Consider the following 24,958-nt stretch of genomic DNA (forward strand, 5'->3'; position numbering starts at 1 on the left):
GAATTTCATAAGGAAAACCTACACATCAGAGGCTGAAACGTTGGTGAGAGGCTAAATTTAGTATGACGTTTTCATTAGCATTGACAAAAACTATACGTTCCGCGCCACAAAAAAAACCCGCAAAGCTACGCAGGCTATGTACGATGCACCCAGGACGAATCTGAGATGTTCCTGGATGCACCCCATGTAGTGTCAGCAAAAAAGTCTTCTTGGTTCTTTTAAGTCATGTGGTACACACGAAAAGTCACTAAAGATATTTTTCTTTTAGAACATATTTTTCTCTCCACTATTTTCGCATAATCCCATCATTCGTTGTGCTCATTTCACACCGTCTTCGACGTATTTGCGCTTCCTATATCCACATTTTCAGTTGGACCCAACTAATTCGAACACAGTTATTTCTTATTCCCCGTTATTTCGAACTCAACTCCATTTCTCTTGGATCTGCCCTCGGGGATCTGAGTCCTTGTTTTTCCAGTCATTTACTATCGGCCATCGGTGGTGGATCTAGGGGAGGGGCCTGGGGGGCCCGCCCCCCCCTTATTTTGGGTAAAAAAAGAAAGAAATCACAGAAGGAAGAAAAGCCGGCTGGGTACGCAAAACAAAACCGCCCCCCCGCCCCCCTTTAGCTCGAGGTCTGGATCCGCCACTGGCTATGTCGAACTCGTTTGTTCAAACTCCTGGTCGTCTCGAACTGATTTTAGTCCCTTGGCCTAAAATCAACCCTGTTTATTTCGAACTCCTTTGGTAGGTTTGAAAAATAATCTTCATCATTACAATGTGCGTCAGACCACGTTAGAACATAGCTGGAAAAACATAATTAGCGCTTTTCATTATGGCTCCTGTTGCACTTTAATCTTGCACTCAGTGACGAAGTCCTCTGGTAATCCTTTCCGACCCTTGGTCGATAAAAAAAAAATACATTCGACCATATTGATTACATATTAATTGTTATTTCGAACTCCCACTATTTGACCTATTTCGACTATTTTTCTTTTTTCCCCAGAGCGCAAAATTGGAGGATTCAACTGTATTAACTTGTTTTAGTGTACATATTACCCATTATGTTGTTTTATGAATTGCTGACTAATACGGGCGGATCCAAATGCGCTCAAACCGGAGAGGGTGGGGAAGCACCTCTTTCCTCGTTCATTCCTTTGTCTGAAGCACACAAGCTACTCTACATCCTCTTTAGACCAAATTGGCTCAAACCAAAGTTGGTATTGCTTAGCTAGTTCCAAAGCAACGTCTGGAGATGTTAGAGACCGAGGTGGAGAAACTAAGTCAACCACGTGATATCACATCAGATCAGTCAGAGCTTAAGGCAGGCAAGAACATTTTTAATCGAGAGAAGAGATATTTTATAATTTTCAGTTTTGGATTTAAAAAATTAGTACGGCCTTTCCATATTTAAAAATTTCAAAATACCTTTTAACCTTTACCATGATATTTTGTAGTCTGTCCCGGTGCGACTCACCGTGAGGGAATTCTTTTGTGGTGGAAACTCTAAAATTCTTAACAATAAACTGAAGTCGTATCAGTTCCTCAGCACTGGATTTCGTTTGTCAGGATTATTAGACGTCTGAAATGTAAATAATTTGGCTCGGTGATAAAATAAAAAATGATATATATTCATAACAATCTTTAAGTCTTAAAGTCGTCTCAATTGAAAAACTGAAGGCTGTAACTCTAAAGCTACTTTACGTATCTTATAAGAGAGCCACATGAGAGAACAACTGTAAATAAGTGCTAATAAAACGAACAAAAACCATACCAAAAAACCTCACATAACTCCCTCTCTATTATTGTGTCCGTTGGTAAGAAAAGCGATCTGCAAAGATTGATCGATAGGTGGTCTGCTACTGATGACATATTCTGCTATTCAATCAAACACACGTTGTCGCATTCCCTTCTTTTTTAGAACTTTTTTGCCGGCCTTAAACAAGATACTCAGTTTTTTTGTTTGTTTGTTTGTCTTTTTCAGGGTTATCATTTCCACTTCCCACCCGTCTTATGTTTATCAGTTGATCTGTTTTCATTTCTCAAGCACTGTTTCCGGTTTATAGATGACTCAAATCTCGACCCCTAAATTACAACCAAATTCCTCGGCATAATACAGGGGTGCTTACATTACGTATTATTCCGCTTTGCTATCTGTTGGTGACCGTGCGCATTTTTTTGGTCAAAAGTTCCTGCCAGACAGCTATATCAGACTTGGAGCTCCGCTTTCAAGACATTAATTACCTCAACATCAAATTCCCTGCGGAAATTCGCGGAAAGGTGTGTGCTGGAAGGGAAGTTACTCAGGTTTTCCGTGTGATATGTGCTGACCATTTTCGTCTCCTTCATGAGGTTTCATTCCCTTTAAGTTACAGTCTGTGCCTAATCAATCACCGAGTATTTTTATCGAGTGACAAATTTCCCACCAAATCCCAGCGGGAATTTGTCCGTTTTATTTGAAATTATTTTGCATATCTTCTCAATCATCGCGGGATTCAAAAGTAATTTCATACCGACAATTGAAATATTTGAAGCCATTCGCACTTCAAAATGGATCAGTGATGTTGTCTGATATGTTTTCGTTATCTCCTCTTTAGATTTCTATTCCTGGCGGCCTGGATTTCTGCCTCTTCAAACAATCAAGCCAAATTCACAGTCATCGGAGTTTCGTTTTGATCCAAAATGGCGAAAACCTACGTGGTTTTCGTTGTGCTCCTGTTGTGTGATTTGTCGTCAGCTGCACGCAAGCCAAAGAATAATGTTCTAAGCGGTACAGGATCGTCAAGTAGACCCAACATAGTTTTTATTCTCGCAGATGACTTAGATAGAGAACTAGGATCACCAGATGTCATGACGAAAACGCAGAAAATTTTGCAACGAGGAGGTGCTGACTTTGTGAACGCGTTCGTCACAACTCCGATGTGTTGTCCTTCCCGCTCGAGCATCTTGACAGGTTCCTACGCTCATAACCACCACACGTTCACCAATAATTTGAATTGCTCCTCTCCAGCGTGGAGGAAAGGACCGGAGAGAAAAAGTTACGCAAGGTACCTGGAATTATCAGGATATGTAACGGGTAAGTGAACTATAGACTGTACACTTCAGACGGCTTTAATTAAGCTTAATCATCGCGCCCTCCTGATTTAACTTTTACAAGACGACAATAAAAGCAACCACGACGTGATCAAAATTATGAAATCGACACCAGGTACTCCCACCGAGTCACATGGAACTTGTTCAACATATGCTCAAAGTTGTTGTCACAAAGGTCTATTCCACAGGTAACCGGAATAGCGCACACATTGTATTGTTCGTTGATTTTCAATGGCAGGCCTATTGTTTCGCACAGTTATTGTATATTGTTTCTGGTAAGTCAATGATTGTAGTACTGACTTGCTATAACCAATTCATCAAAACGGTAATACAACAAAGTGGGATTTGATATTAGTCATGCGACGCGGCTGCCGCTCAGTTAGGATTACTGTAATGTTGACCTGTTTATCTATTCCCACGGTTCTTGATGGTTTGGCTAGGTGATTATCACTCAAACCTTCTTACGCAGCCACTTCATCTCTCAAAACTAGATATTTTCACTGAAAAGATCTCGCGCGGGTTTTGTGATGTTCACTCCGCAGAGCTAAAACAGCACAAGGCAAAGCTAAAAGCTAAGCACAAAGCAAAGTCTAGTCCTTAAAACTCTAACTCAAAGCACTTTTCAGTCTTGGTCTAACTAGTCAGTGTGACTCGTTTTTTAAATAACTGTTATTTTTTGTTATAAGTTCCATTGCAGTTCATGATATTGATTCATGGGCGATTCGCCATATTGTATTGTTTTCATTTGTTCCTAAGTGGCGTTTGGTTGTGATTTTCAGACAAGTTATTCAAGGAATGCCGACTTTAGCTTTTAAGGTTGTCTTATCTGATCAAATCAGTGGACCATGGAAAACAGTTTAAAATTTTCGTTTTCATAAGCTTTAGTATTGTGGGTCGTTTTATTTCTCAGGCTGCACCTAGTCAATCCCTTTTAAGTGATTGTCTTACATGTTTAAAATCTTCAGTGCGTGACCGATTATAACACTTATTTTCTTCTTGGCAAAATATTCACGGCACGTAATAACGAGAAAGATTCCCGTAAATAGTTTCTCCTTGTGAAACATCCGCAAATTGATCAGTTTTTGGCCCCCAGTGCTATCTCTTGATTGCTATCAAATTTCTGAAGGACTTCCGATATTAAAATGGGCCAAAAGCATCACCAATGGTTGTTTTGGCGCCAAATACTGCTTGTACATGAAAGTATCTGTCTTTCTCTAGTTTTTCTTTATTGTGTATAGAAATCATGCATTACAGTTCGTATCGCCGGCATCTGCGTCGCTCAAATTGATCATTAAACGATTTTCCTGTCAAAATTTTAATTTTTGCTCCTGAAAACACAACAACAATAATTTATTAAGGTATTTCCATCACAATACATGGTATTACTGATTTAAGCGAAAGAAATCATAAGAACATCCAAAATAAAAACAAAACTTGTTTTACAAACGAAATTTCATGTCCAAGGGACATTGCTTGGAAAATAAAAGCAGCACTGACCAGAGTTGATCGACATACAGTAGGATAAATGCTATTCAAGTTTCCCCGGCACTGGAAAATATCACCCAAAAATACACATCACTCTTGCTCGCACGAGTCGGGACAAAAGATATCTTTGAGGTGGAGACAAAGGAGAGTTTCCAATTAAGAAATAGAAAACATGTACCGTGTTTCTATCGAGTTTTAGTAGAATTCTACTAGTATACTAATGCAAATGCTGCAATCTGATTGGCTGAGCTAATCGTATACTATCAGCCATTAGAGTGCAGTGGCTGGCGGTAGTCCACGAAATGCGACGTTTTTATCGTTTTTCTGAAGTTTTGGAAGAAAGTTTAGATGTAAATGGATAATTAAATTCCTGAGAAGACTAAAAGAAGGACATTAACCGATTCTTGACTTTAAAAAGTTGAAATTATTGAAAAAACGGGTGCGCGCGCCTAAACAACTGCAAATTAACCAAGGACAATTCAATGCGTGCGATTTTGTTAAAGCGTAAAGTTCAATAAAGCGTTGAAAATTAATTGGAAACCGTTATTTGCGTTAATGTCAGTTAGAATTCTACTAAAACAATTAGATTATTCGCTCTCGATTTCTATTCGGCCTCATCAACTATCACCTCATAGAAATCTCGAGCTCATAATCTAATTGTTAAATAGAAACACGAGTGGAAGTTTGGGAGAACGAGAAATGCTGTTGGAACACGAGCCGCAGGCGATTGTTTCCATAGCTTTTTCGAGTTTTCCCAAACTTTTACGAGCGTTTCTATAACTCGATAGAAACACGGAGAACATGTTTTCTATTTCTTTTAGAAAACACCGCGACGAAAACAAGGAAAACAACTTGTTAACTTTGATTATCAAAGTGTAAATTCTCTTTGCTCACGCCATCATTTCGACAACAGCTCGTGCTAGTTCTGTGTGTCCATCGAGTTATAGAAACACGATTTTTAACCAATCAGCCCGCGTATTTTCTTGGGACTGTTTTCTAAACATGTATTGTTTTAATTTCTATATTGTGTGAAAACTATTAAAAACCATGGGCAGTCTGAGAGAGTTCCATGATGGAATCATTTTCTTTTTTGGATTGCGGCCAACTGATAAAATCGGAGTTTATGTCGAAAACAAAGGGGGAAGCACCTTTCAAATGCTTGGTGACATGTTAAAGTGTACCGTAAGCTATTAGTCAGACAGGCAAGAGCTAGCGACTGAATGCCAACGAGTAAACACATCCCCTTCAGCTGCAGGCATTTTAGTTGTAATCAGTAAAGTTCGCCCTTTGGAACACATATGCCAAAAGTTGCTATCCAGTTCTATGCCTGTGTCATTTCTCTTGCCGGCCTCACGTGACGCCAAATACACGGAAACTTTTTCATACACAGAAAAGTCTGTTAGCTCAACTGAAAGAGTCTGTACGGCCCAGGCCACAGCCCAGCACTTGTTCATACTTTACTGTGGCAGAACACTGAACTGACAGACCAACTAAAGGTGATATTAAACTTTTGACTTTTTACCTGGCAAGCGTTTCCTTAAGAAAAAGAGAGAGAATTTCCCCATTTGCCAGTCACACGCGACCCATCTCAAGACTGATGTTTCAAAATTTATTCAGTGATCAGGGAAAAAACTGTTGGAAGGTTTCCCGGAATACATTTGCAAGCCCATGGCAGCGATTTCAATATGAAGAACGACACAATGATTAATTGTCTTAAAATCAGTATAGTCTGATCAGGGCTTAGTCAGAGAAAAATACTTGACAAAATATGAAAATGAAGTAAAGCGATCAAAGCTGCGAAATGAACGGTATGTTGATAATGACAGCTAGCATGCTAAAATTACCCATAGAAAAACCGCAATGGAGGCGCGATTGTACTAATTTTGGATTCCAGAGGGTTTTATTTTTTGTACAGTGAAGTAATGATTATAAAAGGAAATGCCAGTGAGTAAATCGAGAAACAGTGTCCCTCAATGAAAAGAGCATTGACTAACGCTCCTCATTGAACAAAACCACAAAAAAAATACAAATTTCCTACTATGCTAAAAAAAAAAACAGAAAACATTGTAATTCAGTACTAGGTGCCTTTTGCCAAGACCACGTGTAAGTTCAGTTAAAACAATACATTCTCTCGATTCACAACTCATTGAAAAGTAATAAATCTATCACGGTTTTGATGCCATGTTTACATTCTTTCGTTGCAATATTTTTAGACTTTGAAATAAATAAAATTTTAACAAGTTGGTAATGTTTGTTGACATCAAACGAATTTTTATCTCATGAATGATGATATTCAACCGGACAAGAGTTGTCTTTGGAAAACCTTGTTGAAACCACTGAATAATAATTGAGTGCCTTGACGAAAGTCAGTGCTAATGGGATTTTAAACCTCTGTCAGACTGCCCAGACACATTCCAACATGTCTTAATTCATAAAGAAAGTTAGAAAGCGCTTTTAGGAACTATAATAATATAAACGTATAGAAATAAATATCGGTTGTAAGCATGACACGAAACAGAGTTTAGGTTCTTGATAAGACCGATTAAAACAGAAATGAGAAGTAACGTTTGAAAATGAGATATTTTTAAAACATCCGTTGAAGCTTAGCAGCTTTAGCATTTATATTGCCATGGAGCACGCCCTGATCACGGAAAGTACTAAAACATTTTTTTTTTTTTTACAAAAGACTGGCTGGAATGAAATAAGTAAATAAATAACTCATACATGTGCGGGGACTTCAATGGCCGTTTATCAACATGTAAGCATGTGGTAGAAGTATCCAGCATGTTATGGACCATCTGCTAAGTACATATTCAAAATGAACTGATTGCATTTGCGGTTCATTTTTTTCGATCACACGGTTTTACCATCTCTTATGATCATTCAAAGCATGGGTCTAGTCCACTCCGAAAACAGATGCGGATGTTATTATTTTTCTTTCCCTTTTCCAAACTTGGTTCATTGCCAAGCTTCTGGTTTTACTGAAAGGGTTAATTTGATTTTCACTTCGCGCTAAATTCGATTTCCTTCTGTAGTAAGATATCCTCACCCACTTGTGTTAATAAGAACTAATTGAATTTCTACCTTGTTATCCAATTAGGAAGTCTCTAAATAGCTTTTTCATAAAGCCATTTGTCTGAAAGCATGACTTTCTTAAATTTAAAACCGAAAAAAGGTTTCGCGCAGATTTCGAACCTTTCTAACCGGGTACTGTGAGGGTAGGTGAATGGGTGAACAAGTATCAACCATGATCTGCCGCAAAATTAAAAGAATCTGTATTCTCTACATTTCGCAATTTTCCATACTCCTCATTTTAATTTATGCCGCTTATAACCCCTCCCGGCCTCCGCCCCGTATACGAGCCCCTGCGTTTACAAGCCTCCCCGAAGCCCCCTATGAACTGAGTTGTTTAGCCCCAGTGATTATAACCGAAATTTTACGGCATTTCATTCAACCTTTTGTTTTCCTTTAGTTTTCAACCCCCAGATCGAATTTTAAAGAGTACTTTGTATTTAAATGTAACAAAATACTTTAAAATTGCGCGATCTAGCATAACTTTCAAAAACCGTATTTTGGTCTCGTTAATTTATTCTCTTTTTTTCAAACTGCGAAGAAAACAAATCTTACATGTAGTAGCCAGCATCCTCCTTACACTCAGTTCCTCGCGAGTCTGAATACCTGGCTATTGACCAGCTACCTTATTACATGAAATGTTCGCGATTTTTAGGTGCGCATATTTCGCGACACTTCAATTCCATGACTTTGCGAAAATTTTGTGTTATGAATCACTTTCGCGTTTTTGAGTAGTACAATTTATTTCCTTAGCAATGTTACTTTAACATGTCTTTGAGTTTAGTAAACCGACTTTATCAAAGGTACAATAACGTCAAAATTAACAAAAACGCAAGGGCGGGACTATATGTCAACAGTGAAATGATGCGAGTCGCTTGATTTTCGCGTCATGTCATGTTCGCGACACTTATTGTTCGCGTCACTCTAATTTCGCGATTTTTTCTTTAAATCGCGAAATCGTGTGGCGAAAAGTACCATTGGCTTCACAGGTCAATATTACACGGTATTTGCAGTGGCATTATTACGTACTAATACCGCTGCAAGGCAATTTGCTTTGGAAGCTGCTTTTAAACTGTTAAGACCAGGGGCCCGTTTCTGGAAGGTCGCGAAAAGTTTTCGCACCCGGAAAGCCGTGGCAAAATCTCCAACCTTATGATTACAGAGCTGTTTTATTCACATATTCTTAGTATGAACAGAGGCTCCCTTCGCACAAGACATTTCAGGTGTATACACTTCTCCGTTTGTAGATAAAGATAAACTAAACATGGCTTTACGGGCCCGAAAAGTTTCCGGGGCTTACGAGAAACAGGCCCCAGTTCCGCTGGTGTACGTTTAGCCGTAGTATAAAGGATTGTTTGGTTTTTCTCCAAGGTTATTTTGGCAAGTATCTGAACGAATATGACGGGAGTTGGGTTCCAGTGGGCTGGAACAGATGGGAAGGATTGCTACACAACTCCAAGTTCTACAACTACACTCTGAGACACAATACGTATAAAGAGCGGCACAAGATGAGTTATAAAGAAGATTACTTCACTGATCTTATCACTAACCGCAGCATATCATTTATACGGCGAACCAAACAAGCCAAGCCTGACAGTCCGTTTCTCGCTGTCGTGAGTCATTCGGCTCCTCATGGCCCTGAGACTGCTGCTCCTCAGTATAGCAACGCATTTCCCAATGCGCGTGCTCCGAGGTATGTAATGACGTCAATCCCGTTCATGATCCTTTTCGGTCAGAAGCAAGAATTGGGGTCCCAGAAACCATTAATGAATTTGGACACATACGCTTGATCAAATCGGAACCAGAGTTGTCTGGTTCCGGTCTTTATTTTGTTCACAGTTGAAAGCGCGCGGGCAATGGAAAGGAGATTGTCATCTGTAGTGCTACCTTGCCTTGTGCCGCGGGGAGAATTAGGTGTTACATCAGAAATTTAAATGCTTATAAACTTCTGGTTATAACTGGTGTTCGTTAACAACTTAACGTTGGACTGGGATTTTTTAATGTCCTTATACCCACAAGGCCAATTGTGTCAGAGAATTTTTTAGTTGTACCGAACAAAACGCCGTTTGGCATCTTGACGTGGTTTTGCTTTGTCAGTAAATGGTGTTATATTGTGTAACTTTGTGACAGATCGAAAAGATTGGGAATTCTGGAAGCCTATGCAGCTAGGCAACAGGAAGTGATCTCGTCTCCGATAGTTTAACCGAGTATCATCACACGGAGCATGCGCTTTATTTGAGTAGAATAAGAGTAAATAAAGCAATGAAAAGACTTAACTAATTTACCCGTATATTCCTTGTCTCCTACTGTTTTTTCTTATCTGAACTTGACGGACGACTGCCATCCACATGTCCTAAGAAACAGTAGCGCCTAGATCGTTGTGCTTTGCACAGATTTCTTTATGTTTTATATCAGACATTGTGTTATATAAAAACAAAGAGATTTTTTTCTTTTCACTCCTTTGTTTACTCTCATCCTGCTTAACTATAGTGTATGCCCCCTGTGGTATCATGACGTCTCCTTATGGCGACAAGGCTAACGTGATAAGCTAACGTGTAAGCAAACGTGATAAGTTAACGCGGTAATTTAACGCGATAAGCTAACGTGATAAGTCAACGCGGTAATTTAATGTGATAAGCTAACGTGATAAGTTAACGCGGTAATTTAACGTGATAAGCTAACGTGATAGGCCAACGTGATAAGCTAACGTGATAAGTTGACGCGATAATTTAAAGTGAGAAGTCTGAGAAGCTAACGTCACAAGCTAACGTCACAAGCTAACGTCACAACTTTGTAAGTGATTTCATTTTCTTCGATTGGACAAATAAGAATGAGAAAATGTTGGTACTTCCACAAAGATTTGCCAAAACGGCTTTGTTGTTTGTCATCTTAGAAAAACTAACATTTTTGATTTCCGTAGGTATGACAACTGGAATTTTATTTCGATGGACAAACAGTGGATCTTAAGGGAGACGCCCCCGATGGACGCACAAAAGATAGAATTTGTAGATCTGTTACACCGCCGCCGCCTTCAAACTCTGCTTTCGGTTGATGACTCCATCGAGCGAATCTTCCGCACACTACAGTCTCTAGGAATTGAAAACGAAACGTACATCTTCTTCACTTCAGATCATGGGTATCATCTGGGACAGTTCGGTTTGGTTAAAGGAAAGTCCATGCCATTTGAGAGCGACATCAGAGTACCTTTTTATGTTAGAGGTCCCATCATACCCAAAAATATCAGGTGAGAGACGACAAGTGGATATTGGTACAAGACTGTGTGCTTCGCGATATCACTTAGAAAGGTTTATTTTAAAAACAATTGTTTGCTTTGTATTGTTCTTAATTTAAGTCCAGGAGTTAATCACATTAAAATTTGCCAACTTTGGAAATACATTTAAAGTTCCCGCAAGCAACGACCTGGCAATAACAAAAAGTGGTCATTAATGAGCTCTTGTAAACGATCACAAGTCCAAACAATAGAATCTGGTCGCTTAGCAGAGTTTTCCGCGCATAAAGCTCTCTACCTAAAAACAAAGCAAGATACCACTTGGTAATTTCCAAAGGTGGTCGCCGACGCATACGCGAAAGAACGCTTGGTCTCGCTTACAAGAACTTTTTAAGTACAAGATTTGAGTGACAATCCAACGGGTTTTAAAATGGTGATCGTAAAGAGACTTCGACCGTATTTCATTGGATGGTAAACAAGTTTTGAGTTTTCAACAATCCAAAAAACAGGATCGGTATGGACTATGGGACTTGACAGATCACGACTAGACACTGCTACTCATTTGGAACATTTCATGAAAGCTACAAGGTCGTTTGGATACGAGCTAACGTAATACCGCCAACTGATTAACTACTTGGAGATCTCATTTCCAACCTTTCCCTCTATTGTGTTTTTCTTAAAACTGAATTGATTTCTCAAAACGTTAAGTTCAAACTGCTTAATTAAAGTATGATAAATATAAAAATATTACACTAGTTGAGAAAAGCTATTAAAAATCTTTAATACCCAACGTTTGTTTTTTATTACCCCTGAAGAAGGCTTATGTTAATAGCCGAAACGTTGGGTTTTAAAGATTTTCAATAGCTTTTCTCAATCAGTGTAACATTTTTATATTTATCATGGAACCACCTGGTTACAAATCAGTTTTTAAAACGCTGAAAGTATCTTTATGTGTATCTGGATACTCAAAAGTATCTTTTGAGTATCCAGATTTAACACTTGACAAATTGCCGCCGTCAACTGTAAATAGCTTTCGGTAAATTAGTTGAGTTAGTATATTTTGCACAAAGTTCTTATCTTTTACCCTTGTTATATACTGTACCTTACGGAAAATACTTTCTTTTTGCGATGTGTAACTTTCCACTTTTCCTTTTCTAAGCGGTTTAATCGTTCGTTATGAGAAAACAATCTAACTTGATTATTGATTTTGTTTTCATCAAGTATGAAAGACATGGTTTTAAACATTGACTTGGCACCCACATTTTTGGATATCGCCGGCGTGAAAATTCCTAAAGACATGGACGGTGTTTCTATTATGAAACTTTTCAGAAAAACAAGATATGGAAGGAGAGCAAAAAGGTACACGGTTCACTTAACTTAATATTTTAACTTTTATTTATTTTAGTTAGGAATTTTTAGGAATTTTTAATTCATTCTAATTATGTACATAAATATACATATTTTTTTTGTAACTTTTTATTGTAACTTTTTACATATTGTAACTTTTTATTGTTAATACTTTGTACTATACTTAGTTATTTCATAATCACTCGTAGATTTTTAGCGCAGAGGGCCACTAGTTTATCAGTTTATACTGTCACGTGTCACCCTCTCTAAATAAAATTAATTGATTGATTGATTGATTGATTGATTGATTGATTAATTGATTGATTGATTGATTGATTCACTCCTTGTGCCTTGTATCAATCAGGCACTCACAATAAAAAGAGTTATTCAGGACTGCTGTTTGGTGAGTCCATGTAAGAAACATTAAGTATTCTAACTGGGCGCTGCAAGAAGTTGGCGATACAATTATTGCTTGCTCGGCTTAGTTTTACGTTTGGACAATAAATATCGGAATCCTTGAGTTCTTGTACAAGGTTTGATACCACGTGATCGCCACATGGTCGGTGAGTAAAAAAAGGTCCAGCGATCGTTGTGGCCGTGATTACTGAGATATACTTCAGCTCTATCTCGCAACGATCGTACTCAGATGGCATGTGAAAACTACTTTCCAGAGATTGTAGCGATCCAGTTCGAAGATAAATATACCAGAATGCCTGCGTCGTTGTTTGATCCCATTCCTAGCAGGCATTTTCTTTTATTCCCAGCGAGCGTGGCAAACATAAGCTGGATTGGTGGTCGTACGGATCGCTCAACGATCGCAACGACCAAAGCCAACCTTAAGGAAAATGAAGGTATTTAATATTTGTTTTTTTTGTTTTGTTTTGTTTTGTTTTTACGCAGAAGGACTCATGTTACCTGGAGGGACACTATTCTTATTGAAAGGTCTCGAGGGTAAGCTGAAGTGAAATACGAATTATGTTATTTAAAAGACAACGATAACTCTTAAAGGACCGAAAGTAAGGCCCTACCCCGGAGAGTAACGCCTCCTCGCCCCCATCTCCCCCCCCCCAAAAAATACTGAATTAGTTTTTTACACTCCTTTTAAATCCCAAAAGTAACGCCCCCTCTCCCGAAAGTAAGAATGATCCCCCCCCCGAAAGTAGCGGCCCCTTTAAAAAGTTGCTGAAATCTACTCTCTTGAAAGAGGCATTTTCATAAGCATGGCTTCGAAATGTTTGTTTTTGTCAAAGCGTAAAAGTTCATGACAACCTAAATATAATGCGGTCCAATTAAGAAGTACTACAAAAGTGCTATGAAGCTGTACTGAAAGGTCTGTTGTGATGGGTTAGGCATGCACAAGTTAGTCGATAACACTCCGTGGGTATTCTATCGCCTGGTAGTATAAATCTTCTAACATTCTATCACGAATGCCGTTCTCTGATTGGCTACCCTACTTACTATCTTTTCCGTTGTATATAGTGAGTAGCCTAGCAGTTGTTAACAAAATGACGGCTGCTTCTTTACGTTTTCGAAGTGTCTGTGAAGAGAATTTAGATAAAGTTTTGAACGACCAAAACAATTAGATTACTATGCGTGATATATGACCTCATCAACTCTCACGCCAGAAAGAACTCGAGCCCACTTTTTAACTCTAGCGTTTTATCACAATTGCCGTTACCCTATTGGCTAGGCAGCTCACTTTGGGTTTTCGAAATGACTTTGAAGAGGATTTCGATGAAGTTTTTTTTACCACATTTGCTACTAATCTCGCGATCTGATCGGCTAATTTGCCGTTGTGGATAAGAGTCCAGACAACGCTGCTTGCGTCAATGTGTCACGCAATGCCTTTTTCAGCTCGCGCTCTGAAAAAACATTTTCTTTGACTTGATATTGTGGTAAAAAAAAACAAATCGAAATGTGGTTTAGCGTGGTCTGTACTCTTATCAAGAACTCACTCGGCTGCGCCTCGTGAGTCCACAACATTTTGACGACTGTGATGACGCGTATCGTTGTCGATAAGAGTACAGACCGCGCTAAACCACGTTCGATTTTTTAATTGAACGGTTATGAGATTTATACTTAAACTATAATATTCTCCGTTCTCGATTTCTATGGGCGATAGTTACCACGGGATGCGTCCTTGTCGTCAAGTATCACGCAATTGAAATCTCGAGCTCATTATTAAATAGGCTTGTAGCACACGCGCGTAATCCTACCACGCGATCAGTTTTGGCGAATGGTGAAAATGGAAAATTTAGTGGTGAACCGTTAGAAACCTCAGCTGACAGATAAATTGTGTCAATTATAAAGAGTTCCCAGCCCTCTTTACCTTGTCACGCGTATTGAGTGGCGTGACATGTGGGAATGTAGGCATGTAACTAATTTGAAATACTGTACACGGTCATTGTAGAAATGTTGGCAATGTATCATTTTAGCTGGAGGAGAACAAAGAACATGTTAGAAGGAAGGTCAAGAAATAAGACAATAACAGCCAAAGATAGCAAGTTGACTGTATTAGAGAGAATCTGCTCCAAGGCCAAGTACCAGTCACCATGTCAACCCAACCAGTTGTGGGAATGCGTGACACTGGATCGCAGACCGAGACTGAGAAAGTGCAGAAGAAATGCCACTGCTCCAACCAACCTGCCCACCGCATACACTTCTACTATCACCCCTGTGAAAATGTGCGTTTGCATGAAGCCAAGACCGGGCACTGAGGTGAATGTGAATCAAGGCGACATGCTTCCCTATGAGGGTGAGTGTAACCTTAACTGAGCTCGCGTGTTTTACTGAAACAGTTGCAAAGCTACATGACGTGTTATGCTTGATGGGAGCGCTGTGTAATAGTCAGGATTTGACTGATTTTGTTATTGTAGGAACTATAGGAAATAATACTTGTCACGGTTACATGAAGTACATCATTGTAACTCATCTTCCGCAAAATTGATAAGGTTTCTTTCTTGTCGGATGCATCACTCTGTTTTATTTCTGTATAAACGTGCAGCAAAAATAATAAGGAATTAAGAAATTTTTCGAAAGAGGAAGCGGTTAAAATTTCTTTTAGAGTTTTGTTCGACAATCTTTCAATTTTTTTTGGCACTGCAGCTCGTTTTTTTGGCTATCAGTAGAAAAATACTTACTTTATGTACATTATCCACTATCGTGCAGATGAATTAATTGTGAGTGGCATGGATTATCTAACAAGAGAACTAAAACGACGCTCAAAAAGGTCTCCCTACTCCAGCTTCAGTACAAGGAAGAGAGGAAGCGAATTTAGCGCCAGAAGATACGAGAAAGAATTGGCTAGGGCGCTTAGACTTCAAAATCGACGCTCCAAATCAAAAGCCCTAATTAGAACTCCTGACACGAACGTGAGACCGGAATCAAACTCAAGTGTGGGTTTTATATACGGGACTTCCGGAGTACAAGCCGTTGAGGAAAGACTTGGAAAACTGAAAGAGAAAATTCAGGGCATGAAACTGCGCCTGGGAGCTTTGCGTGACCTGAGGAAGAAACTACGTCAGATCAGCTCGCGTGATCGGTTAATAGAGTACCCTTGTCCATGTGACCATGGCAACAGTACCATACCTGAGAAGGCTATCACGGAAAACAGTGGGAATGGCCCCCATGACAAAGGCCAAGGTGATGGAAGGAAAGAACAATATGACGATGGGTCGCAGACATCCCCACTTAGAAAACGAAGTAAACAGATAAAGGCGACATCTCGTAAGGCAGAGACCAAGAAAAGGAAGGTCAGGCCGAGACGAAGTAAATGTGCAAGTCCCGGCGTGAACTGTTTTTACCAAACAAATGATCACTGGCGACTGCCCCCTCTGTGGACAGGTAATGTTCTTTGACGACGTTCGTATAGTAGCGTAGTAGCCATGATGTGACCGCTTTGCTGATTGTTGAACCTTTCAACCCTAGCCACACTTTCCAGCACTTTCCAAGACTTAGATTTCGATGGTTTTTTGACAACCACCCTTAATCAGTTGAAGCTAGAATCATGATATCAAAAAACTGCCCAGTCATTGGTGAACAGGTTGTTATCATCTTCTAACTTTTGGAAAGTGCTGGAAATTGTTTTGAGCCACCTTAACTCTGTTGACCAAACCCATAGTGTGTGGCCTTTCAATTTAAATCTGTTGATCAACGCTTTCATCTGGAACTGTTCGTTATAAATTAATCTTCAGTTAGTGTTTGACATTCCCAGTGGAAGGTATTGGGTGGAACTTGTGTGATGCAGCTCCAGTTAAGGTGCCTGGCAACAGTTTCCATCATTTTTCAGCACTTTGACAGATTAATGTTACCATTCCTTCTCAGTTAACTCTACTATAATGGCCTCCAACAAGTTTTGATCATTATCTCTACTTTACAAGTCACCATCACAACCTGTGGAACACCTTTTATTTTATGTATAAGCGCTTATAACCCATAAACCCATTGTTTTTTTTTTTTGTTTTTTTTAATTGTAATTAGAATAACAGCATTCAACTTTTAACAAAGTTTTAGAAACATTGTGGGAACACTTTTAGGGCGACCTTGAATTTTCCAATACTTAAAAGTAGTTCTGGACCTCCACCCGGAATTTTTTACTCTAGGCAAAATGTTGTGTATTAACATGCTAACTACGATTCGATGAACTCGTTTTAGAGTTACAAGCATGTAAGACTAAAATAAAGGGTGTTTTAAACAGGTAATGCTGTTGCTATGGTAATCTTTTCCATCACGAAAATGACCATAACTTTTTTACCGATGATTGGGCTTTTGTATGATAACATTATTTTGCCATCAACTAAAAAAGATTTGTAGCATTCATTCATCAAAGAAGAAGCGCCAAAAATGCTGGAAACCGTTGTGAGCCACCTTAAATAATGAGGAGCACTTTCATGCGGCCCAGGGTAAAAGGAAACGAGGGCGAGAGAAGGTCAGTGCACCAAGAGTTAAGAGCCGCATGAAAGGACTGGATAACGATCACCCAGTTGGCCCAGAACGGGGAAAAGTGGCGTGAGTTTGTGGATGCCTTATGCTCCCCCAGGGTACTGTTGTCCCAGGGGGTTCTACAGGCTGATTTGTATGATCAAGAAATAAGCTCAAAGCTATAATATCATGATCAACTCACAAATTTGTTTTTGAAATGACCAGGCTAAAGTAAACTTAACTGGCTGACGGTGTGTGACTTTCTTTTCTTGATTCCGCGTTGTCTGATTCATGTTGCTCTCAAAATGTTCATCCCGAGTCAAGTCTGCGAGTTTGGAATTCAAATTGTAATGCATGGTATATTCGGGGGTTCCTGCGAGGTAGATCATTATTCAAAGTCCTTCAAATGCTGACTGTTTTGCACCTTTTATCTGTTTCTTGTTTCAGGGAGAGAATTTTGTTTCTGTCCCAACGCTGCCAATAACTCTTACTGGTGCCTTCGGACAATAAATGCTAGTCACAACTTCCTCTACTGCGAGTTTATAACACATTTTTACGAGTACTTTGACCTCAACAAAGACCGATACCAGGTACAGTAGAAAACATAAAGACAACTGTGAACGTTAACATATTGTAGGGGAACATATAAATACTTGACTATCACATGCCAGTGCCAAAACAATGTCTGTGTTCAATATTGATATGACAAAACTGATTGGAAGACTGGTACCGAACAAACAGTACACACAAATGACGTAACCTACAAGTTTGCTTGCCAAGTTCAGATGTGTTTGGATAAAATGGCAGTTAAATACCAGGCCTTAAAAACACTTGCCGGTATTCTTACGTCTTATTTCAAATTTATGTTCTAGCTGTACAACATAATTGATGAGGTGAGCCCTGCCGTTTTGTCAGAGCTCCATCAACAGCTCAGCAAAATGAGAGATTGCAAGGGAGAGCACTGCACGCATTACCATGGCAAGAAGTACCCTCAACATGCCACTTCACCAACACTACCAACCTCGCAAACATCTCACGCACGTGAACCTGTCAATAAAACCAAAGAAAGTCTTGCTGTGATACGTTCACCAACACTGCCATCACATGTGAAAACATCTTCAAAAAGTTCAGCTAGGCCTTTGACGTCTGAAAGGTATTATCGCTCGGAAGTTGTCGTGAATACATCAAACGCTGCCAACCATACTTCGGTAATGACAGAATCTGTGGAGGGTTTACCGTTTACTACTACTGTGCCAACGAAGGCAAAAGTAAAAATATCAGAACAGTCAACGATTCAGTCGACATTGGCGTCCAAACGGCGAAAAGTGCTGACTTCTGTCGAGAACAGAGTAAGAGAAGAAGAAGAAACGTTTGTCGGGAAAAAAAAACAGACATTTTCCGCTGAGGAAAGTTCCCCGTTACCAACACAAAACACAAACAGGACAATTGTGTCGTTGAACAAAATGTCACAGTCACAGAAAAACGTTTCAAGCCATTTCGGTGACAACAAGAAGTCTAACCGAGAACAGATAAATGTGGACAAACAATTACAACATACAGTAGCACCTGTGGCGAGTTCTGGTAACTCTCCCACGACAATCATCGGTAAATCTTCGGAACCCGACACGAGTTTGTTGGAGACGAACGTTTCTTCCATTCTCCCTACGTCGGCTTCAACCAGCCTTACAAGTAAAGAGTACACAAGCGGAATGAATTTAACAGGAAAACCATTCAGAGAAAAATCACCTAAGCGACGAAAGAATAGGGAACGTGTAGACAGAAAGAGAGAAAAAGAAACTCATGTGGATAAACGAAAGCAAAAAATCTTGAAAAAGTCAAGGAAATCAAAAAAGAAATCTGGCAAGGAAAGTTCGCCGTTGCCAAAAGAAAACACAAAGAAGTTTGAAGTTTCTAAAAGCCTTGACAGAACATCAGAATCACGGAAAAACATTTCAAACCACTTCAGCGAAAATTTCAAAAACGAGCGGTCTGACAAAGAGCAGATGACTGTAGAGAAACCATCACAAGCTGTGACTGGTTCGCAGGATGTTGCGACGACTGCTCTCGTGAAGTCTTCGGAACCTGACGCGAGGTCTTCAGAGACAAAAGATTCATCAGCTCTGCCCACGTCATCTTGTACGACCCTTACACATGAACAGCATACAAACGAAATGAATCTAAAGGAGATATTTACATTGAAACCTACAGGAAAAAAATCTGCGAAGCGACGAAAAAACGGAGGACGAGAACATAATTCTTCTGAAATGGGAACTGCTAAAACCTCCAAGAAACTAAGAAAAGCAAAGAAAAAGACATTGGAAAAACAAAGCCCGTATTTAAACAATGGTTCATTGGACGGAAACAAACAGGTCATTAAGACTGCTGAAAACCAAACACAGGTCGAGTCAAAATTGGAAGGTGAAAGATCAGAGTTGGAAAACAACGGTAACAAAGAACAGAATGAGCTATTACCAGGCATTTCACGGAAACGAAGCAAAAAGCCATCAAGTAAACGATCTGCTAGTAGAAATTCCAAGAAAAGATCTAAACAAAGACCGCCAAAGCGTCAAAGACCATCTCAAATCAGCGAGGGAGGGGTGGCTAAGAGTGGAATTGAACCACCTGTCGAAAATGGAGTCGGTGTTCAAGAAGAACCTTCCCCGTCCGCACTGTGACAAATATCTGACACATTTGGACTAAGATTTAAGTGAAGATTTTCACAAAAACGTACCTTTGGACGGCAAGGAAATTCTCTTTTATCCATTTAAGGATTATGGCAGGTTATTTTTTTAATGAACGACATGCTAGGGTCGACAGCGTCTGGCCGAAAATGAGAATTTTATTGCAACTTGGTGTGTTTAATGCAAGAGATAAGAAAACTCTTGTGCTACCTTCAGTGACCATTAAGTTTTAGATTTCATGTTAAGTAGGTTTGTTTAACATTTTTTCTCCATTAAGAGTTTTTAATCTCGTGTAAGTTTTACGCTAAACGCAACACAGATAACAGTCGAGGGGAAATACCATTCTGCCAAATGTCTGAAGAAGTTCTTCAAACGTTTCCACCCCCTCCCCTAAATTGGATCTCTCTGACCATGAAATTGCAAACGTGGGCTCCCTTCATGTGCTCAGTTGTTTCCTCGATTGTTTTAAACAAGCTAATTTGACAATGGCATGCCAACGGCATGTTTGCAAATCTAACAAATCCACAATTTTTCCTTTTGCTTAGAATATTTTTCAGTCCAGTGTGTAGACTTAGGTTTTCAAAACATGATTCGCCGGACATTTTAGACAACCATCATCGGACTTTCTGGTGTAGGTTACACAATGTCACTGAGTTTAACTACATGTGCGTATACTTGCTAGAGTTGTATGACTATAGTCGGATCATGAACGGCATATCACGTTTTGATTGAGAACACTAGTCTACACCTACACTGAAATCAGCTGTACCAGGTTTAATAGGAGGTGCGATGGAAAGGTTATGAACGAACCGACGACGAAAACGTAAATCACTAATTGAAGGATGAACAGGGGAAAGATACTGCCTGCTTGCAGTCATGTTTACAGAACTTTTCAGGCCACAAAAAGCGCGCCAAACGAGAAGCAACAACGAACAAACCATGTATTGGCTTACAAGGTACCGTTCTGTCTGAATAAGATCATTTAGTTACAGAAGGGCGCATGAAATAGTCATTCTTTGCTACTTTCCCTCCGTTCCCCTTAATTTATCGTCAAAGTGAGGAGCTATGTAGGTTTGGTAACTCCTTGCTTTCAAAATGTCGTAGAAGCGTTTAGATTACTGCCTGAGAGATGTTTCAAACCTTTTACTCATTTTATTGAAAAATTTAAAGACTTCTGGTAGATTAGATGGTATTTTCCTTTGGAAATCTATCCGTCCATTATCCATAATTGTTATAAAGCTGTGCTATTTGTAGAATTGTCGTTGGGTTGCAGTTAATTTCAATCAGTTCTTACTACAATCAAAGGTGGTACGTTAGCACAAATTAGCTATTTATGTCTGTTTTATACCGGTGTGTACAACAAGAAGATTATCAAGTTGATGATTCTTTCAGATGTTGCTGTCAAGTTTAAAGGAAAAAAGTCTTCGAAAGATAATTTCTTTATTTACGAAAGCAAATTAGTTATGCTACTTGTTTCACTGAAAACAAATAGAAGCTTGCTAAAAATTATAGTTTTCTAGGTTAAATTGTTGGAAATTTTTTTATACATAGTTCTAAGTTATTTCAGAGGTTTGTATGGTGCTAGTGTGAATAAAATCAGCAAAAACAAAGTCGAGTTTAGCAACTGCGTTTTTTTCAATTTTGATGATGTACACTGACCCAGGCACTGACCATGGTGAATACTGTGTGCCAACAGACTCTCGCTGCCTAAGGAGCGACTTGCCGCTACCCTGGGTCTTCTGCGGTACACGAGCAATCTTACCCCAAACATAACTTGTGACGTAAAGGAACTACCTTCTTCTGTAGCATTTCCGTGCAACTTAATGGCCGGCTATCTAACTTCATTTCGTAAGAAACGAATCGCGTTTGCTAAAGAATTTCCATGGTATGACCAATGAATCTGCGGATTAATTTAGAAATGCAAGGACAGGCAATTCGATGCGCCAAAATAGAGCCTGTGAGTTTTCCAAGAGTTTAGTAAAAGTCAACTTTAAAATACTTTCCATATTCTACCAGCCCTGACAAAAGAAGTAGAGTTTTTATTTCAAAGATGCCTATGCGATATTAAATCGTAGAGCTGTGCTTCAGTACTTGCCATAAATTCTGAAGACGACTTTCACGGCCTATCCTTTATCCTAAAATCGATTTCCCCTGGATTTCCGTCATTCATTTACTGTAATTTTACCAACGGTAACTTGAACCCCCGGCTAACTCGAAGCAATTTTCGTTTCCCTTCAGGTCAATTTCTATAACAAAATTCTCGATCGTGATTTGTCACGTAATCGCGCGAGGTCACGTGGGTGTCCAATAAAAGGTATCCAATTACAACTATTTCTAATCCACCGTAGGAAAAAAGATGGCGATTGGTACATTTACCCTTAATTCTTAACGCACGGAAACTTAAAAAACGCTCATGAAAACGTATAGCAACATTCTAAAACCTTCAACCCTAGCACACACAATGTCGATAGCACATTAACAAATACTGCAAAAATGTGGCTTTTCTTGTGCTTTACAGGCTGTATTAGGCTCGTATGGTATTGTGGTAAAATGTAAAGCCGCAATCTTTTTTCTACGGAGAATTGGATACCTGTAATTGGATACCTACGTCATTGACTTCATTCTTTATGTTTGTGGAAAGGGCTGCTGACTTTTTCCCTAAAGTTCCGAAGACTTTTTTAATTTCGAAATTTGTTACATTTGGTATTAATTAATAATTGGACCTACTGTCAGACAATTTAGGGAGTGATCGTGCTCGTAATTTGAAATCGGCCTCGCGCTTCAATTGGCGCTCGTCTGATTTTGAAATTACTCGCGCCACTACCTCCAAAATTGTACTCCACCAGCAGCCCTAATCGGAGACACTCGGTCCAATTACTATTACTGATTTTACCCTCTATAACTCCAACCATGTTTGTCAATACCTGACAACTGAAACAGTCAATACTGTAGTAAAATACATTGAGATTCAAAGGTGGTAAACGAAAATTTAAAACTTTCAGCACTCATCTTTAGAATTAAAAGTTGCTCCCGGTTTTCGGCAGCTCCCATACGCGTACGCGAGTCGGGTGAGCATCCCTGACCTTCTCATGTGGGAGTCCCTCCCCGGGATTCCAAATGTCTAGCAGGAAGTGACCTAGTGAAGGAGTGATGGAGTGAAATCGTCCCACCACTAGAACTAGGAAAATGTAAATATTTTCCAAGTTAAAAACGTCCAAAATTTCGAAGACTCACGGTGTTTAAGTTTAATGTACTACCGCAAATATAAACTTGCCTAATCCTGTCCGCTTTGAGAGCATAAAATACTTTTCTGACCTTTCTTGGTTTCCAGCTGGTTTCCAACTCGCCGGATAGTATTTACAAATACAGTTTAATTATTTTTAGAAGTGTGGTTATCGGCGAAAACCGACAGAAAACTATCTATTTACAATATGCAAGTTAGAACAACTGCGACAAAGCAACTCAAGTGTTATTCTTTAGAGATTAGCGAAATTAACACAGTAAAATTTATAAAGTGACTCAGCATGTTTTCAAATCAGGAAGACTTAACAACTTCGAATCAAGATAAGATTATCTCGCCGAAGCAACTAGATAATTTTTATAGAAAACGCGACGAAAGTTTCTACAACAAAAAGTCGCTTACCGCAGCCGCTAACCGCAATTCACTTCACTGGCAGAAACTTCCAGCAAACGTTGTCAGTGAAGACTGAACTGAACTATTCTTTTCGCCGTCGATTCAAGGGACCCGGAGTCAAATGTGGGTTGAGTTTGTTGTTGGTTCTCTTCCTTGCTCCGAGAGGTTTTTCTCCGGGTACCCCGGTTTTTCCCTCTCCTCAAAAACCAACATTTCCAAATTCCAATTCGATCTTGATTATTGTCCAGCACTTTATCACATCATGAGCTTCTGGCTCGGGTGATTGCGCAAGCACTCCCTGTGTTTGACATTAAATTTGCATTTACATTTACAAGCTTAAGCTCAAATTTTGTCTCCATTCTTTATTCCTGGCAAGTTCCGCTTCGCGTCGTTCTTTGCTTATATTTCGCCTACCCAGGCTCTAGCCCTCGCTTGCTCAGCTTCATGGGTTTGTTCGGTATTATTTCTTCTCGTTTCTCTAGCCCTGACTTACAGCATTCCGCTCGCGATCTTCTTAACTTCTTGGATACTTCTTTGATCTTCTTTGCCAGTTAATTCTTGCTCTCTGCCGTTCTCTTTCACGCTCTGCTTCAGTTAAACCCTGTCTTGAAAAAGTACTAGTTATATCAATTCCGCCATCGTTTTTTGACATGAAAATATAGAAATGAGTTTTCTTTCCATAAATGGAAAACCCCTTCTTGTTTCCGAAACAAAATGGCTATAAATCTGATTTTCATGCTATTTCCCGCCAGAAAAACGCGGGCTGCCAAAAGCGTAGTCAGGGCGGAAAAAAGCCGGGCGGTGAAATGGGAAGTCCGCTCTTGGTTGCTCTTGGTCCAATGTGTGATGCGGAGAAAGACTGGGACGAGCGCTTCTTCCGCGCTTCCGGTGAGATTATCACCTCTCGACGAACCGGAAATCAACTTTTCTTTCTTTATTTCTGAACAACCAGTGGTGTATTTTCAAAAGCCTTTTTGATGCTTTAGACCCAAAAGTCAATACGTTTACGTCTGTTGTAATGATGCTTAAGTAGTTTCGTCGTAGGCTACCCAAATTTGAGTGGAGTAAGACAGTGTCGAATGCAGGTATGTCCCGCTTATCATGACCAAGCCGTGATCAGCTGCTTCTTTTACGAATACTCTACATTACTCCACTCTAAATTTTACATATGTTGAAGATCGATAGCTTTTACATAACATAGTAAAAAACCAGCTGGATATATTTGGATATAGCAGCGTTTCAGAACTTCAAAGTTTCCCTCCTCTTGCCACACGCTTGCAAGGATTTCGCCATAGAGTCTATCGCGAACGAAAAGTAATAAAATTTTGCTTGTTTGAGTTTCGTCTGAACTGAAAGCAACACGTGATGCCTCATCAAGGCATAAGAACTTTCGTCTGTAAATACTGCTCAGTTTTGTTTGTGTGAAAATCCAATTAATCGCTGGTTTTCGATGAAAAGGAGCGCCCGGCGATCCGTGTTTTGTAGCTAAACATAACA

General features: G+C 39.5%; 1 protein-coding gene across 3 annotated transcripts; it reads left to right on the forward strand.

Moving 5' to 3' along the window:
* The first annotated feature begins 1,730 nt into the window (after nt 1–1,730).
* LOC145494080 (extracellular sulfatase Sulf-2-like) lies at nt 1,731–23,021 on the forward strand. Of its 3 annotated transcripts, none has more exons than XM_081473543.1 (10): nt 1,731–2,280; nt 2,598–3,076; nt 9,022–9,343; nt 10,571–10,894; nt 12,101–12,238; nt 13,127–13,177; nt 14,662–14,981; nt 15,395–16,069; nt 17,594–17,736; nt 18,019–23,021. In XM_081473543.1, exons 2-10 carry the CDS (start codon nt 2,683–2,685, stop codon nt 19,819–19,821), a joined length of 4,170 nt encoding a protein of 1,389 aa, XP_081329669.1. In that variant the 5' UTR covers nt 1,731–2,280; nt 2,598–2,682; the 3' UTR covers nt 19,822–23,021. The 3 variants fall into 3 exon arrangements, with proteins under 3 accessions (XP_081329669.1, XP_081329671.1, XP_081329670.1); XM_081473545.1 differs by lacking the exon at nt 1,731–2,280 and adding an exon at nt 2,296–2,501; XM_081473544.1 differs by lacking the exon at nt 1,731–2,280 and having other exon boundaries at nt 2,296–3,076.
* Nucleotides 23,022–24,958: the final 1,937 nt, after the last annotated feature.

Source organism: Orbicella franksi, chromosome 8 (assembly GCF_964199315.1).
Source record: "Orbicella franksi chromosome 8, jaOrbFran1.1, whole genome shotgun sequence".
Classification (NCBI taxonomy): Eukaryota; Metazoa; Cnidaria; class Anthozoa; order Scleractinia; family Merulinidae; genus Orbicella; species Orbicella franksi.